This window comes from Oncorhynchus tshawytscha, linkage group LG02, assembly GCF_018296145.1.
Source record: "Oncorhynchus tshawytscha isolate Ot180627B linkage group LG02, Otsh_v2.0, whole genome shotgun sequence".
NCBI classification, from domain to species: domain Eukaryota; kingdom Metazoa; phylum Chordata; class Actinopteri; order Salmoniformes; family Salmonidae; genus Oncorhynchus; species Oncorhynchus tshawytscha.
In genome coordinates, this window is record NC_056430.1 from 47,591,951 (window position 1) to 47,611,396 (window position 19,446).

General features: G+C 40.6%; 1 protein-coding gene across 1 annotated transcript in view; it reads left to right on the forward strand.

Moving 5' to 3' along the window:
• The window catches only part of slc2a9l2 (solute carrier family 2 member 9, like 2), a 201,274-nt gene that overhangs the window by 11,730 nt on the left and 170,098 nt on the right, over positions 1–19,446 (forward strand). Inside the window, exons 2-3 of the mRNA XM_024401572.1 lie at positions 647–758; positions 8,359–8,463. Of these exons, the coding sequence (XP_024257340.1) occupies positions 675–758; positions 8,359–8,463 (189 nt within the window). The 5' untranslated portion in view covers positions 647–674. The remainder of the gene's footprint in view (positions 1–646; positions 759–8,358; positions 8,464–19,446) is intronic.

A 19,446-nucleotide genomic window follows, 5' to 3' on the forward strand; every position in this document is an offset into this window, starting at 1 on the left:
CTTGTCAACCACAGAGTAACCAAGGATTGTGTGGTTCAGTTGGTTATTTTTAGAACCGCGTTATACGGTCTAGGTCACTCAAACTCATCTCTGGACCTCGAAGCCAGTTCCATTGCTTTTTTCCATTGTTACCCTCTAACCAGGGACTGATTTAGACCTAGCACGGAAAAAAAACAGAAGGCCCCGGATCTCATAGGGAAAGAGCTATCAAAAATGGCTTCTTGACATTTCCAGGCTAAGGGAAGCACAATATTCTTTCTCCTGCCCATGCTGTGAGCAATTATGCCTGAGCTAGTATCCAGTTGGGTTTCTTTTTGTTCCTGTTGCACATACTATCCATTTTCTTTTTGAAGGAAATTGACTCAATTGTACATGCTCACAGATCAAGAAAAGTGTTTTATCTTCCCCTGGAAACTTCCTGGTTTGATCAAATAGAAACTTCTTGCACTTATCTACCTCATGATCTGCATTTTATACAGAGTTGGTGTGTTTAGGGTTGTAGAAGCTGATGTTTAATTAATTTAATGTCAGCACAATAGTTTTCCTCATTACAGACTGAGTTACAAGCTACTTCCCTAAAATCACTTCCCTTACCACACTGGTTTGCTCCTTTGAACAGTATGAATAATGCCACATTTGACTTCAGTGTCATTTCAGTGTATTAGAAGTAAAACATGGAAATGCGAGAGCAAACCGAAGATCCTGAACCGAACAACATTGAAAGTACTGAACCAGACCACAAGAAGTCAACAGAAAAGGTTAGTTGGTAATTTCTGGATCTTTTCAAAGGAGTCATACTGTATCTTCGTTTATGGCTTAGCACATGGTCGCTTATCACCATGTGGTGCAATCATTGTTTTTCAATCATTCATGTGTGAGGTTATGGGTTTTCCTCACACCAATGTGGGTCATGGTTGTACAGTGTCTTCAGAAATTCTTAACACCCTTGACTTTTTCCACATTTTGTTGTGTTACAGCCTGAATTTTTATGTGTGGGGTATAGAGATGAAGTAGTCATTAAAAAACATGTTAAACACTATTATTGCGCAACAAGAGAGCCCATGCAACTTATTATGTGACTTTTTAGGTTTGCAATAACAAAGGGGTTGAATATGTATTGACTCAAGACATTTCAGCTTTTCATTTTCTATAATTTTGTCAAATTGTCAAAAAACAGAATTCCACTTTGACATTATGGGGTATTTATTGTGTGTGACGACAAATCTAAACGTAATCAATTTTAAATTCAGGCTGTAACACAACAAAATGTGGAAAAAGTCAAGGGGTGTGACTACTTTCTGAAGGCACTGTATGTTTACACGTAATCTCAATTACCTATGTCACGTTACAGTACACTTTGGATAACAAGGTTCATTCTGATTCTCCTCCACCATGACCCACTTACATGGGCTAATCAGATATTGGATGTGGTTATCCACAGTTCAGAGTAGTATTTCTAATAGCTGGTTATATAACCAACTGTTCTAAGAAGCTATATTACCATGTGTCATCCGGATGGACCCAGACAGATATTCCTCAATGTACAACGTGCTCTATGCACACTCACTGGACTGTACCCACACACTCACACATACTACACTGACACTACAACACACACTAGATTGCCTAGTCACTTATACCCTTACCCACAGTTCCTTCAGAAAGTATTTACATATTTACATATTTTGTATTTACATTTTGTTCAAAATGGATTAAATCGATTGTTTTTCTCATCCATCTACACACAATAGCCCATAATGACAAAGTGAAAACAGGTATTTAGAAATGTTAGCAAATGCATTGAAAATTAAATACAGAAATATCTAATTTACATAAGTGTTAACACGCCTGAGTCAATACTTTGTAGAAGCACGTTTAGCAGCGATTACAGCTGCGAGTCTTTCTGGGTAAGTCTGTAAGAGCTTTCAACACGTGAATTTTGCAACATTCTTCTCAAAATTATTCAAGCTCTGTCAAATTGGTTGTTGATCATTGTTAGACAACCATATTTTGGTCTTGCCATAGTTTTTCAAGTAGATTTAAGTCGAAATTGTAACTCGCCCATTCAGAAACATTCACTGTCTTCATGGTAAGCAACTCCAGTGTAGATTTGGCCTTGTGTTTTTAGGTTATTGTCCTGCTGAAAGGTGAATTCATTTCCCAGTGTCTGATGGAAAGCAGACTGAACCAGGTTTTCCTCTAGGATTTTGCATGTGCTTAACTTCATTACATTTATTTTCTATCCTGAAAAACTCCCCAGTCCTTGCATATTACAAGCATACCTATAACATGATTCGGCCACCACTATGCTTGACAATATGGAGAGTGGTACTTAGTAATATGTTTGGGGCAAATCCAATACAACACTTTGTATTCAGGACAAAAAGTTAATTGCTTTGCCATATTTTTTTAGTGCCTTGTTGCAAACAGGATGAGTGTTTTGTAATATTTTTATTCTGTACAGGCTTCCTTCTTTTCACTCACTCAATTAGGTTAGTATTCTGGAGTAATTCATCCTCAGTTTTCTCTTATCACAGCCATTAAACTGTTTTAAAGTCCCAATTGGCCTCATGGTGAAATCCCTGAGCGGTTTCCTTCCTCTCTGGCAACTGAGTTAGGAAGGACACCTGTATCTTTTTAGTGACTGGGCATATTGATACACCATCCAAATTGTAATAAATAACTTCACCATGCTCAAAGGGATATTCCCTATTATTGCACACAGAGTGAGTCCATGCAACTTATTATTTCATTTAAGTACATTTTTACTCCTGAATGTATTTAGGTTTGCTATAAGAAAGGGGTTCAATACTTATTGACTCAAGACATTTCAGCTTTTCATTTGTACAAAAAACAGAATTCCATTTTGACGTTATGGGTTACTGTTATTGTGTGTAGGCCAGTGACCAAAAAAAATCTAAATTTAATCCATTTTAAAATCAGACTGTAGTACATCAAAATGTGGAAAATGTTAAGGGGTGTGACTACTTTATGAAGGCATATTACCTCAAATACCTCAATTACCTCGTGCCCCTTTACATTGACTCGGTACCTGTGCTCCATGTACAGTGCCTTGCAAAAGTAGTTGCATTACAACCTGTAATTGAATGGATTTTTATTTGAATTTCATGTAATGGACAGACACAAAATAGTCCAAATTGGTGAAGTAATTTTTTTTTCTATTTATTTTTAAAAACGGAAAAGTGGTGCGTGCTTATGTATTCACCCCCTTCGCTATGAAGCCCCTAAATAAAATCTGGTGCAACCAATTACCTTCAGAAGTCACATAATTAGTTAAATAAAGTTCACCTGTGTGCAATCTAAGTGTCACATGATCTGTCACATGATCTCAGTATATATACACCTGTTCTGTAAGACCCCAGAGTCTGCAACACCACTAAGCAAGCGGCACCACCAAGCAAGCGGCACCACCAAGCAAGCGGCACCACCAAGCAAGCGGCACCACCAAGCAAGCGGCGACACCAAGCAAGCGGCAACGCCAAGCAAGCGGCGACGCCAAGCAAGCGGCGACGCCAAGCAAGCGGCGACGCCAAGCAAGCGGCGACGCCAAGCAAGCGGCACCACCAAGCAAGCGGCACCACCAAGCAAGCGGCACCACCAAGCAAGCGGCACCATGAAGACCAAGGAGCTCTCCAAACAGGTCAGGGACAAAGTTGTGGGGAAGTACAGATCAGGGTTGGGTTATAAAAAAATATCCGGAACTTTGAACATCCCACGGAGCACCATTAAATCCATTATTAAAAAATGGAAAGAATATGGCACCACAACAAACCTGCCAAGAGAGGGCCGCCCACCAAAACACACGGACCAGGCAAGGAGGGCATTAATCAGGGAGGCAACAAAGAGACCAAATATAACCCTGAAGGAGCTACAAAGCCCCACAGCGGAGATTGGAGTATCTGTCCATAGGACCACTTTTAGCCATACACTCCCCAGAGCTGGGCTTTACGGGAGAGTAGCCAGAAAAAAGCCATCTGTTCAATATTTTGTATCAAGGCTACCTAAATGTGCCTAATTTGTTTATTAATAACTTATGTTCAATATAGTGCCCTCTCCTTAAACAATAGCATGGTATTCTTTCACTGTAATAGCTACTGAAAATTGGACAGTGCAGTTAGATTAACAAGAATTTAAGCTCTCTGCCAATATCAGATGTCCTGGGAGATACTCTTGTTACTTACAACCTCATGCTAATCGCATTAGTCTACATTAGCTCAACCATCCAGTGGAAGGGACATCGGTCCCGAAGAAGTTTTTAAATAAAAAAATAAGCAAACACCTTTGGTGTTCGCCAAAAGGAATTTGGGAGACTCCCCAAACAAATGGAATAAGGTACTCTGGTTAGATGAGACTAAAATTGAGCTTTTTGGCCATCAAGGAAAACGCTAAATACATGTAGCTAAATACAGGGAAATTATTGAGGGAAACCTGTTTCAGTCTTTCAGAGATTTTGAGGCTGGGATGGAGGTTCACCTTCCAGCAGGACAATGACCCTAAGCATATTGATAAAGAAACACTTGAGTGGTTTAAGGGGAAACATCTAAATGTCTTGGAATGGTTTAGTCAAAGCCCAGACCTCAATCCAATTGAGAATATGTGGTATGACTTAAACATTGCTGTACACCAGTAGAACCTATCCAACTTGAAGGAGCTGGAGCAGTTTTACCTTGAAGAGTGGGAAGAAATACCAGTGGCTAGATGTGCCAAGCTTATAGAGACATACTCCAAGAGACTTGCAATTGTAATTGCTGCAAAATGTGGCTCTACAAAGTATTGAATTTGGGAGGGGGGTAGGCATGTTGTGTAAATCAAATGATACAAAACCCCCGAAAATCCATTTTAATTCCAGGTTGTAAGGCAACAAAATAGGAAAAATTCCAAGGGGGGTGAATACTTTCGCAAGCCACTGTATATAGCCTCGTTATTGTTGGGAAAGGCCTTTTAAGTAAGCATTTCACGGTAAAGTCTACACCTGTTGTATTCGGCGCATGTGACAAATATAATTGTATTTGATTTGGAAGTGCTGATTCCACCAGAGGAATCATGTTGCTTAGAGGCCTTAGAGCATTTCAAGCACTTAGCATGAGTCCGCGCCCTGCTGCTCACCATCTTTGCCAATTGTGAGTGTCATCTTTGACAGTTGTGATTGTCATTGCAGCACCATTCAGTGGAAATAAAGTTAATATACCCTAATAATTAATAGAATATCGGAGGATAAAGATTTATCACGTGATAGTCTTCCATGGGCAAGTTAATCACACAGCTGACCAAATTACAAAAAATGTAACTTCTGGGTTAATAGAGATTAATCACCTGGTAACAATTTGTTCATTTACATTTTAACATATGCCTATTTTCTTGTCTGATACTCAATCCCATTAAAAAAGAATGGATATCATTGAAGTTTCACCCATTCTGGCCTTCTTCAGAATGCTTGCAACTTTTGCTTTGTGAACTAAGGTTTTCTCTACACTTCTTTAAGTGACTTTTTATTTGTCCAACACTTTAGTAATTAATGAGTGTAACGCTGTGTCAGACTAATACAACACCACTGTCTTTTATGGTAATTTACACAATGGACTCTATTTCTGTAACCCACTGTGAAATAAATACATGTTCAATGTGCCATTTAAAACAGCCGCAATAGCATGCTCGAAGGGATTTCCGCGCTTATAAACCCAGGGTCGTTATATTATTTTTTCAAATTTACAGCATTTCAGACTGGTCACTGAAAAGCAATTCCATTTTGTTCATTTTAGTTTTGGGGGTCATTTTGAATTATAACATACACCCCCTCCACCCTTCCCTAGTGGTCCCCTGCAGTCTACAAAATCACACCAGTGGTATGCCTTCCCTTTGACACCTCATTTGATTTAGCTGGTGATTAGTGGACTGGTCAGTCAGGTCACTTTAGGTGTTATTTTGTTTCGGTATATTTGGTATTACCATGTTATTTTACCGTGACTATGTTGGTCTATTATTTATAAAATCCATGCAAATATTTATCTGTCAGCTGAATTTAGCAGAGCTGGTATAAGACAAATTATCGTTCAAAAACAGTAGAATGGCTTGATCCATTTCCCACCTTGAACCTCTTTCCTTCAGCACATGTTGGAGAAAGGTAGGCATATTTCTTTATCTGCTCTGTTTAGTCTGTGATAACATTTTGTAAATATCACTCTATTTCCACTAAATATAGATACAATATCGTCAACTTTATTTATGTTTGGAATTCTGTTTTTTGAATGTTATTTTGTACACAAGCTTAATAGAATGTCCCCTGTAATCTTGAGCACGAGCTGCTATAGCTAGCTAGCGTTAGCTCTCTGTGTTGTTTTTAGCAATTTGCTAGCAATGCAGCTTAGCTACCTAGCACTTTAGCTACCGGTATTCTGTGTTTTTCCTTTTGTAGAACGAGTATTCAGTGTGGTTTCACTGGTCATGCACTGAGGGTTATTGCTTTATCCAACAGTCATGGATGCAGTTGATAAATCGAACTGAAGGATGTTGTTTTCCTTTTCAATAGCTACGTGCAGACAGAAAATAATATAGCTAGCTAACATTACTCAGCTCCACCCAGACAGCTGTGTTGGTGTCATTCTTATCTACTAGCTATAACACAGAATAAAACCTTTTACATATGCTTCAATTATACATATCCCGCCTCTTTATCGCAGGTTATTATTGTACTAATTACCGGGATGTCAATCGTTTCCTCCAATGCGTAGGTCCTACAACTGCCTTTACAGTGAAAAAAAAAATCAAGATCATGTTATAATCGTAATATAATACTAGGTTCAAATGAATTAAATAACAGTGTCAATAATGCTCTGTAATGATGGGCAACCACACAATTTGAAGTGCTGCAAATTGTGTTTTAATTTCAAAATGTAACTCATAGTCAATGGAGAATATAATTGGCTAAGTGTGCAGTAATGAACGTATTTAAACTTCTCCCCCCTCAGCAAGCAGGGTTTCTTTTTTTGATGCAACAGTCACCTTAGAAACATCTATTCCCATGTTGCAGTGAAGCAATTACTCGTTGCTTAATTATATTGCAACCACAAGCAACATTTTGACAATAAATTAGTTAACTGTAATGAGAAAAACATTAACAGATTCTGAACCTATTGGAATGTAATTGAATTCCAAACACATCTAGAAATTCTCTGTTAGATCCAATTGAAATATTAGCCCAAGTGCACTTGTTACCACTCTCCTCCTTCCTCACAATGGCTCTTTGTACTACACTGTGCCTTGGTCTTATTGAGTCACCCACAGTAGAGACTGGTTGCCTTGGTGAATGATACAATGCATTTTAACCTCGGATCTAAATCCATTCATCCTCATGAGATGCAGACATATTTCTGCTCATACAGTAGATGAGTATTGTTCTTGGAGATTAAGGTGTAGGAATTTCATTTGAGTTCAGTCAAAAACAGAGGAGCAACGATTTGATTTGCTGCAAACATTTCTCTGGGGTTTCACTTGCTGATCGGATGACTGTGAGGAACATTTTCATTTGTATTATTCGAAGATAAATATATAACCACAAATCTATTGTACCTGTGCAATAATCAAAAGAGTGACTCATCCACTGTTAGGATTAGTTTGCAGTTGTTTAATCTCTATAGGGATTTCAAACATTCTTTTTTTATTTAACTAGGCATGTTAGTTAAGAACAAATTATTATTATAATTATGGTATTATCCTACCAGGGAACAGTGGGTTAACTGCCTTGTTCAGAAGAACAGATTTTTACCTTGTCAGCTCGGGGATTCGATCCAGCAACCTTTCAGTTACTGGCCTAAAACTCTAACCACTAGGCTACCTGCCACCCCCCAATATGGCTGTAAGGAGTGGGTTACCCAGAATGATTAAGAAGCCAAAAGGTTGTGATGTAGCCTAATGATCCACTGATTAAATTGAGAACAATATAATGAAGAGGTTTAGGCTAACTGTGCTATATTTAGCTATAACTGGATATGTTTGTAAAAGCTGCAAGGTTTAATAATCCCTATGGGGGGGGTACACTGTATCCTGTCACAGTACTACAATATTGCAATATTTTATTCTCATACACATACAGCTGATCTGTCTACTCAACATGCCTTAACCCTTGTCACATTGCACATGTTGGCATTGAATTGACCTGATGGTTGTTTTTGAAGCAGTAACATTCTCTCTCTAGGCCATACGGGGAGGCCCAGATACATCAATGGATTGTCCTTGTAAGAATTTGCCTGGGTCTCACTCTGACCTTGATTGTATATGAAATGCAACTGTACAATGACATGACTTCTGAAATGGCTTTAATGTGGTATGTGTTTTTTTTAGCCACAGCGCATCACTGCCTGTCTGGTGAATGCAGCGTTCTTTGGTGCCCTTGGGTCATCTTATCTCTATGGCTACAACCTGTCTGTCGTCAACGCTCCTGCACTGGTGAGTCGATTTATTGTGTCACCTTGGACATACTCTTGTAGCTATTGGCATCACCTAACATTGATTTTCCCTTGTGTGACACCTTGTTATCACTCTTAAAAAAACAAAAAAAACATGAAGTCTAATAGACCAGCTGTACTTTAATGGCTCAACTTTTAACGGGTTACTTTAGATACAGTTGTAAAATGGTTCATATTCTAAACTGCGATCCTATGGGACTCCCATCATTTGGGAAATGGACCAGGGCCTCATTTCCCAGAGCCTTCGTAGCATTAGGATCATCGTTAGAACCATATTATGATGTACAGTGTATCTTTCGTAACCAATGTGTTTCTCAGAGACTTCGTTAGTAAAGTGGCTCTTAAAAACTTATGCTCATCTATAAGTGATCCAGACCACTTGTAGAGCAGCCAAAGTGCGTTGTTAGGCTTCTTTTCTGCCTTACCTCAGAAGATATAATTCTAAAACAATTTATGTGTTTTGTGTGAATGGGCATGATCATATGATGATACATGTTTAATTTGGGTAATTTATAGGATCTATATAATGTAATATTTCATGAAAAGATAAACAACGTGCTTGACTCCACTTTATATAAACTTAGATCGGGTGCTGAATCCTCGTATATAATCCAAAGAACAAAAATAGTCAAAATGTAAAAAATATAGGCACACAAATTTTAAAAACCTGTTTTTGCTTTGTCATTATGGGGTGTTATGTGTAGATTGATCAGGGAAAAAAACGATTTAATACATTTGTGAATAAGGCTGTAACGTAACAAAATGTGGAAAAAGTCAAGGGGTCGGAATACTTTCCGAATACTGTGTATTTCAAATTATCCATCCACGCAGTCGGTTGGTGTATATAAAATGCGCATATTCGCACCAAACTGAGCTCATTGCAGACTCACAATGATGGGGCTATTCTTAAAAAATACAGACTCCCACGAGAGGAGATACTTAAAAACCAAAATGTGTGATGTAGAGTGTTAGTTACTGTATAAAAGGAAACTATCGGAGACGACAGATCTATTGAAGTGCAGTGTGCTAAAAGCACTGTGGAGGCAAGAAGACGCCCTAGGTTCAAATCTTGAAATCATTGAACATTACATGACGAAAATGTAGATTATGGTGTTATTTATTTTAATTCATAAAAACAATTCTGTGAAATGTATAGGTCTATCCTACGTTTCATGTGGGCTATTAGTTGTGTTTTCATATGATGCAAGCTGCATCGATTTCAGTACAAGTGAGCTGGACAGCTCCCCCAACGATTTCAGCACTAGTGAGCTGGACAGCTCCCCCAACGGAATCATGTGAAAAACCAAACACGGCCCCAACGATGCTTTTAGCTGTGGCACTTACAGGTTCACTCTGTGCTTGTTTGGGAAACACTATTTAAAAAATTGGCTCGTAAATAACGAAGTATCTTGTACACTCATAGTAATGCTTAAGTTCCATCGCAGCAAGGAAACAAGGCCCAGATTAGATTGCCCATCCATGCTCGACAAAAGTAAATGGACAAAGCTCAGTAATTATCATCGTTTTTGTTTTGTTTATTGGGTCTGCCACAACCCTCCAAAAACACACACACACACAATTTTTGTTTCTTTACTCACAAAAAATGGTAAGGACATCATCTTATCATCTGATCCTACCTACCCGGCTAATTAACCCATATGCCATAGGTTTACCGGTATCCAGCTTTGTACCCACATTCATATGATGGGCTACTTAACCCATCAGAGTCTAAGCCCTGTCTATGCCAGGGGTTGGGTGGGGGTTCTAATAAGTTACAGTATATGGAATTGTTTTAAGGTCATACCAAGGACCATTTAGCTAAATTATTTTGATTTTTTTTTAAGTATCCCAAAATATATTTAAAAAAATGTTTTGATGGAACCCCCCCCCCTGCATTGAATAACAGTCTCAAAAAATATCAAGGGTCTCCTATATCTGAGAGATCAGAAAACATAAGTTTGTATTTAACATGTATTTAACCCCATATTTTTGGCATTAAACAGTCTCCATACTGCATATACAGTAGTTCCATTCATTTTTCCCAACTGGTACTCGGGGACCTTCAGACGATTCTTGTAAGGCCTGTGGGCGTCCTAGAGCAAAAATACTAATATGTACATGTCCATGAGAATCGCACCTTTGCACAGAGGGTCATATTAGTGTGTGGCCCAAACGGTTCGGACATTACAGACAGAAGTTGGCAGATCGGCTGTAATGACTTCAGACGGTGTTCTTCTGCTATTTATTCTGTTACCAATAATATTTACATGCTAATAGTCTCTTCTGATTATAATTATGTATTTTAAATAAATGGAATCTATTATCTTCCAAAATGTAAGGAGATATACAGTGTTCATTGAGTGAATTTTGGTACAAATATCTTGGTTCCTTTCTCGACATAGCAATGTATATTCAAAGAGAACTCGGACCCCAAAATAGATGAAGTGAACTGGCAAAAGTCAGGAAAAAAGTCATAATTCAAAGGCAAGGTCAGTGAATACATGGACTGGTCTAATAGACTAGACGTAACATAGTAAACTTAAATCCGGGACACTCAAATTAGTATGATATGTTACGTGTGGTATGGTTACATAAGACAGATGGTTACTTAAAACCTCTTAACTTCTTATGGTATAGGGGACGCTTGCGTCCCACTTGGCCAAAAGCCAGGGAAAATGCAGCGTGGCAAATTCAAATAAAATGATATAAAAATCAAACTTTCATTAAATCACACATGTAAAATTAAAGCTACACTCGTTGTGAATCCAGCCAACATGTCAGATTTTAAAAAGGCTTTTCGGTGAAAGCATAAGAAGCTATTATCTGATGATAGCACAACAGTAAACAAAGAGGGTAGCATATTTCAACACTGCAGGCGCTACACAAAACGCAGAAATAAAATATAAAACATGCCTTTGACGAGCTTCTTTTGTTGGCACTCCAATATGTCCCATAAACATCACAACTGGTCCTTATGTTCGATTAATTCCTTCCATATATATCCAAAATGTCCATTTATTTGGCGCGTTTGATCCAGAAAAAAACAGCTTCCAAATTGCGCAACGCCACTACAAAATATTTCAAAGTTGCCTGTAAACTTTGCCAAAACATTTCAAACTACTTTTGTAATACAACTTTAGGTATTTTTAAATGTTAATAATCGATCAAATTGAAGACAGGTCTATCTGTGTTCAATACAGGAAGACAACAAACCAAGCTACTTTTCAAGTCTTGCGCAACTCTCAACAGTGTTACGCAGTTCCTAGATGGCCTTACTTCTTCATTGCACAAAGGAATAACCTCAACCAAATTCCAAAGACTGGTGACATCCAGTGGAAGTGGTAGGAACTGGAAACAAGTTCCTAAGAAATATCGTTTCCCAATGAAAAGTCAGTGAACGGACAGAGACCTCAAAAAAAAAAACATCTGAACAGTTAGTCCTCTGGGTTTTGCCTGCTACGCAACATAAGTTCTGTTATACTCACAGACATGATTCAAACAGTTTTAGAAACTTCAGTGTTTTCTATCCAAATCTACTAATAATATACATATTTTATATTCTTGGCATGAGTAGCAGGAAGATGAAATTGGGCACGCTATTTATCCAAAAGTGAAAATGCTGCCCCCTATACCTTAAGTTAAATGTAATGGCAAATGTAGATTTTGTGTCAGATGTGGTCACGGGAAATGTCCAAGTTTCCCTAAACCTCTCCAAAGTGGCGTATGTCTGTAAATGTGAAAATTCCAGTGCTATTACATATTTGCAATCCATAAATGCTATTTGTTCACTATAAAAACACACTTTCAACTATATCAACCTCACTCAAACATTGTGGTGGTGTTATGGGGTATCCAGGGTACGTTCGAGTGTGCTTTCAACCTCCCCAAAGTGTCCGAATGTGGTAATTTCACTATTTTTTTCACACTGGGTGTGCCTAAAGGTTATTGTTCACTATAATTTATTTTTACAAAAACAACCTCTTGCAAACATTGCGATGGTGTTGGGGGACATACAGAGGATATGGATAAGTACAGTGCGTAAGCAGGCAAGATCATATTTTTGATACGCATAGATATAGTCACTCGGTGGACATGTTGCCATTAAGTCATACATCACCAGATAACATTGACGAAATCGAAGCTTACCTTGTAAGATATTTGGTGAAAACGTTGTGTAAAATAAACATTTGACTCTCGGTCGGGGCTGGTGATCAATAACGGTAGGTCACATGCAGACAAATAAGATATCCTCATGATCTGTGAAGTCCCGGTTTTCGGAGTGTATCAACGGAGTCCTGGGGTTCGGTGTCTATCAACGTATTACGTGTTTATTTAGTTTGTTTCACTACACTAACCGGACTGTAGGTAGCAGCCATCTTGAAATGAGGTCATCGGCTCGACCTTCCCTTATAAATTTGTATGGCCATATATGATAGTAAGTCATACCAAAGATTTGAAGGCACCGATCAATTGTCGGTTAGGACATCTACTTTGTGCATGACACAAGTAATTTTTCCAACAATTGTTTACAGATTATTTCACTTATAATTCACTGTATCACAATTCCAGTGGGTCAGAAGTTTACATACACTAAGTTGACTGCCTTTAAACAGCTTAGAAATTCCAGAAAATTATGTCATGGCTTTAGAAGCTTCTGATAGGCTATTTGGCATAATTTGAGTCAATTGGAGGTGTACCTGTGGATACATTTCAAGGCCGACCTTCAAACTCAGTGCCCCTTTGCTTGACATCATGGGAAAATCAAAAGAAATCAGTCAAGACCTCAAAGAAATATTGTAGACCTCCACAAGTCTGGTTTATTCTTGGGAGCAATTTCCAAACGCCTGACGGTATCATGTTCATCTGTACAAACAGTAGTGTCACGAACCGGCTCAAAGCCCGTAACAAAGGGAGACAACTTGGAGATAAGGAGTAACAAAAATATATCTTTAACTAAAGCAACTAAGGAAAATATACAATGGTGTGTGTAATCAGTAGTGTAAGTGAGTGTTTTGCATGCATGAATGTGATATGCAGGGTGTTGAAAGGTGCCAACGCAAACAAACAAACGGCCACCAAGAACCACAACACAATCTACAAAGGTGTCTGCATGGAGAGAGTCTCCTCCATGAATGTGGAAGAGGTCTATTTATCCTGGGAGACACCTGGCCCAGGTGTTTCCCATGAAGCTAACGACCCTCCCAACTCCACCCACCGGCATCCTAATAAGGAAACAAGAACAAAGACAGAATACGGCAGACAGAGTGGGAGGGTCGTCACATTCCCCCCCATAAAACCGGGGATCAACAAGGGCCCCGGAACAACGACACAGCCTCTGCGTCCCAAATTGACACAGCCTCTGCGTCCCAAATTGACACAGCCTCTGCGTCCCAAATTGACACAGCCTCTGCGTCCCAAATTGACACAGCCTCTGCGTCCCAAATTGACACAGCCTCTGCGTCCCAAATTGACACAGCCTCTGCGTCCCAAATTGACACAGCCTCTGCGTCCCAAATTGACACAGCCTCTGCGTCCCAAATTGACACAGCCTCTGCGTCCCAAATTGACACAGCCTCTGCGTCCCAAATTGACACAGCCTCTGCGTCCCAAATTGACACAGCCTCTGCGTCCCAAATTGACACAGCCTCTGCGTCCCAAATTGACACAGCCTCTGCGTCCCAAATTGACACAGCCTCTGCGTCCCAAATTGACGAGGGGTTATGTGTTCACACCACCTGCACCAACCAACCTCCTCCTCCCCAGACCTCAGCAACCTTTGCGCATAGGAAGCAATATTTAAGAGGAAAGAACACAAGACCAGGAGGGAACAGACAGGAAAGATAGAACATGACAACCCGAAACAATGGTCAGTCACGTAAACATTCAGGAACATGGCACAAAAGACCAACAGCTACAAACTCCAACGAAAAGAACATCAGGGTCCTTCTTAATTTGTACAACTCCCAACGATTCATAGTCACTTCCAACGATTCATAGTCACTTCCAACGATTCATAGTCACTTCCAACGAAACAGAATTTCACTAATTTTAATCATTTAACCTTGTAGTGTTCAGCGATCTTCAACAGCTGTTCTTTAGTACATAATTCTTACAGTTCCTCTGATGGAAAGCAAATGAACTTGTCAACATGAGACACCATAGTCATAAGTAAATAATCTTGCTCAACCCCTCTGCTGAGCACATCAGACAACCAGAGAAATGACAATCACCCTGAGCACCACAGAAGAGAGATGAGATACGGAGCTTCCCCAAAACCTACAATAACTCAACCCTAGTCTTCGTGCAGATTTGCGGTGGGTATTTACGCACTGTAGCCCGCTGGCAAGGAAATAGAACTCCCCAGCATGCTGGCAAATTCCACCAAGCCACGGATGTGCCCCCGAGACAACTGCTCAGTCCACAGACACCACACAAAAATAACAAACATTTAACCATGCCCAACATGTCCAAAATTGAAACACGTCGCTAAGCCTATCAGGGGAAAAAGGCTATAGCTCCGGGTAGCAAGTTCCACTACCCTACACAAATCTCCTACCGAGGTACACAGCAGATTTACTCACCTCCTCAGACTGACTTCCCAACAGAAAGTAGAACAATTGTTTCCAGGCTAGGCAGGGCCTGGAAACTAACCATTATCTCTCCAACGCAGCACACAAACCAAACAACAAAGGCAACCAATACTGGGCCTATCAAACTCAATATGCAAACCAAACACGTACCTCCACGGTCTCCCAAACCAATAGTTCAAAGATCCCGGACGAGCTCCCACTTGTCATGAACCGGCTCAAAGCCCGCAACAAAGGGAGACAACTTGGAGATAAGGAGTAACAAAAATATATCTTTATTAACTAAAGCAACTAAGGAAAATATATAATGGTGTGTGTAATCAGTAATGTAAGTGAGTGTTTTACATGCATGAATGTGATAATGCAGGGTGTTGAAAGGTGCCAACGCAAGCAAGCAAACAAACAAACAAACAAACAAACAAACAAACAAACAAACGGCCGGCCACCAAGAACCACAACACAATCTACAAAGGTGTCTGCATGGAGAGAGTCTCCTCCATGAATGTGGAAGAGGTCTATTTATCCTGGGAGACACCTGGCCCAGGTGTTTCCCATGAAGCTGACGACCCTCCCAACTCCGCCCACCGGCATCCTAATAAGGAAACAAGAACAAAGACAGAATACGGCAGACAGAGTGGGAGGGTCGTCACAGTAGTGCACGTATAAACACCATGTGAACATGCAGTCGTCATACCGCTCAGGAAGGAGACGTGCTCTGTCTCCTAGAGGTGAATGTACTTTGGTGCGAAAGTGCAAATCAATCCCAGAACAACAGCAAAGGACCTTGTGAAGATGCTGGAGGAAATGGGTACAAAAGTATCTATATCCACAGTAAAACGAGTCCTATATCAACATAACCTGAAAGGCCGCTCAGCAAGGAAGAAGCCACTGCTCCAAACCGCCATAAAAAAACAAAACTATGGTTTGCAACTTCACATGGGGACAAAGATCATACCTTTTTGAGAAATGTCCTCTGGTCTGATGAAACAAAAATAGAACTGTTTGGCCATAATGACCATCGTTATGTTTAGAGGAAAAAGGGGGAGGCTTGCAAGCCAAAGAACACCATCCCAACCATGAAGCACGGGGGTGGCAACATCATGTTGTGGGGGTGCTTTGCTGCAAGAGGGACTGGTGTACTTCACAAAATAGATGGCATCATGAGCAAGCAAAATTATGTGGATATATTGAAGCAACATCTCAAGACTTCGGTCAGGAAGTTAAAGCTTGGTCGCAAATGGGTCTTCCAAATGGACAATGACCCCAAGCATACTTCTAAAGTTATGGCAAAATGGCTTAAGGACAACAAAGTCAAGGTATTGGAGTGGCCATCACAAAGCCCTGACCTTAATCCTACAGAAAATTTGTGAGCAGAACTGAAAAAGCGTGTACGTGCAAGGAGGCCCTCAAACCTGACTTAGTTACACCGACTCTGTCAGGAGGAATGGGCCAAAATTCACCCAACTTACTGTGGGAAGCTTGTGGAAGGCTACCCGAAACGTTTGACCCAAGTTATACAATTTAAAGGCAATGCTATCCAATACTAATTGAGTGTATGTAAACTTCTGACCCACTGGGGATGTCATGAAAGAAATAAAAGCTGAAATAAATCATTCTCTATTATTATTCCGACATTTCACATTCTCAAAATAAAGTGGTGATCCTAACTGACCAGGGAATTTTTTACCAGGATTAAATGTCAGGAATTGTGAAAAAATAGTAGTTTAAATATATTTGGCTAAGGTGTATGTACACTAAAATAACCCATCCTAGATCTGAATGAATTAAATATTCTTATTAAATACTTAACAAAATCACACAAAAATTATCAATGGAAATCAAATTTATCAACCCATGGAGGTCTGGATTTGGAGTCACACTCATAATTAAAGTGGAAAACCACACTACAGGCGGATCCAACTTTGATGTAATGTCCTTAAAACAAGTCAAAATGAGGCTCAGTAGTGTGTGTGGCCTCCACGTGCCTGTACGACCTCCCTAAAACGCCTGGGCATGCTCCTGATGAGGTGGCGGATGGTCTCCTGAGGGATCCCCTCCCAGACCTGGACTAAAGCATCCGCCAAATCCTGGACAGTCTGTGGTGTAACGTGGCGTTGGTGGATGGAGCGAGACATGATGTCCCAGATGTGGGCGGGCCAGTCCATAGCATCAATGCCTTCCTCTTGCAGGAACTGCTGACACACTCCAGCCACATGAGGTCTAGCATTGTGTTGCATTAGGAGGAACCCAGGGCCAACCGCACCAGCATATGGTCTCACAAAGGGTCTGAAGATTTCATCTTGGTACCTAATGGCAGTCAGGCTACCTCTGGCGAGCACATGGAGGGCTGTGCGCCCCCCCCAAAGAAATGCCATCCCACACCATGACTGACCCACCGCCAAACCGGTCATGCTGGAGGATGTTGCAGGCAGCAGAACGTTCTCCACGGCACCTCCAGACTCTGTCACGTCTGTCACATGTGCTCAGTGTGAACCTGCTTTCATCTGTGCACAGGGCGCCAGTGGCGAATTTGCCAATCTTGGTGTTCTCTGGCAAATGCCAAACGTCCTGCACGGTGTTGGGCTGTAAGCACAACCCCCACCTGTGGACGTCGGGCCCTCATTACCACCCTCATGGAGTCTGTTCTGACCGTTTGAGGAGACACATGCACATTTGTGGCCTGCTGGAGGTCATTTTGCAGGGCTCTGGCAGTGCTCCTCCTGCTCCTCCTTGCACAAAGGCGGAGGGAGAGGTCCTGCTGTTGGGTTGTTGCCCTCCTACAGCCTCCTCCACGTCTCCTGATGTACTGGCCTGTCTCCTGGTAGCGCCTCCATGCTCTGGACACTATGCTGACAGACACAGCAAACCTTCTTGCCACAGCTCGCATTGATGTGTCATCCTGGATGAGCTGCACTACCTGAGCCACTTGTGTGGGTTGTAGACTCCGTCTCATGCTACCACTAGAGGGAAAGCACCGCCAGCATTCAAAAGTGACCAAAACATCAGCCAGGAAGCATAGGAACTGAGAAGTGGTCTGTGGTCACCACCTGCAGAACCACTCCTTTATTGGGGGTGTCTTGCTAATTGCCTATAATTTCCACCTTTTGTCTATTCCATTTGCACAACAGCATGTGAAATTTATTGTCAATCAGTGTTGCTTCCTAAGTGGACAGTTTGATTTCACAGAAGTGTGATTGACTTGGAGTTACATTGTGTTGTTTAAGTGTTCCCTTTATTTTTTTGAGCAGTGTGTGTATATATATATATATATTTTAAGAGGACTACATGTGAAAACCCTAAGAGTGTACAGGAACAGCAGAGGAGGGTTGCCACTTTGTTCACCCTGTCCAATTAGGCACCACCAACCCTTCTGAGCTCCTTTCGTCCCCTTTCATGAATGCTTTAATGAATGCACTTTCACAGGAGGTTGCTGATGGGTGAGCGGCTCATAATAATGGCCGGAACTGTGCAAATGGAATGGCATCACACACCTGGAAACCATGTGTTTGATGTTTTTGATACCATTCCAATGATTCCACTCCAGCCATTACCACGAGCCTGTTCTCCCCAATTAAGGTACCACCAACCTCCTGTGTTGCACTCTAATGTTGTACGTAATGTCCTGTCATGTGGGCTATTAATGTACCCGATGACCACAAATTCTCCTCTGAAGAGTTTCTTCCAAGTATCTTGACTTTCTCCTAATTAAATCTAAATTATAGATGGAAAGTTCAGAAAATTATCTCCCTCTCTGTCTGGAGCTGTTTTGGGGTTTTGAGAAATTGTTCTGATATATTTGACCACAAAACTCCAGAAGTGAGATTTTCAGTCAGAGACTAGAATCTAGCAGAGGGAGGTGAGTGGAAAAAGCTTTGGCAAAGACCGATTGAGGTCCAAATGCACCAGCTCTTAATTATATTAACCTATGCATTAGAAAAAAACATATGTTGTTGCAGTCTTCTTGGGAGATGCCATCACCTTTTCTTTTTAGGTACTGTAGGTGAATGGTATTTCAGTCTTAGAGAATTTCTGTCTGCTAGCCTTAGGATTTCCTAATTCTTCTATTTGGCACATAAGCAAGACATCACAAGGGAGCTATACCAACTGGCAGAAAAATAGTGTTGATTTACTGGTGTATTGTACTGGCACAGGCCCAGAGATTTTCTGGGCCTCTAATTCTCCACTTTGATGGGAACAAGTGTGAAATGTGTGTAGCCCTTGAAATTGTTCATGACTCAAGAAGAAGAGAGCCATCATCCCTTTTGAGACGGAAAACACAGCTTTTGTTGTTTGGTTTGTTTGTCATTGTTCACACAGTGCTGGCTTTGTGTTTGTTTTTCTGTGTCCCACAGGTAACTTGATTTGTTTTAGAATGA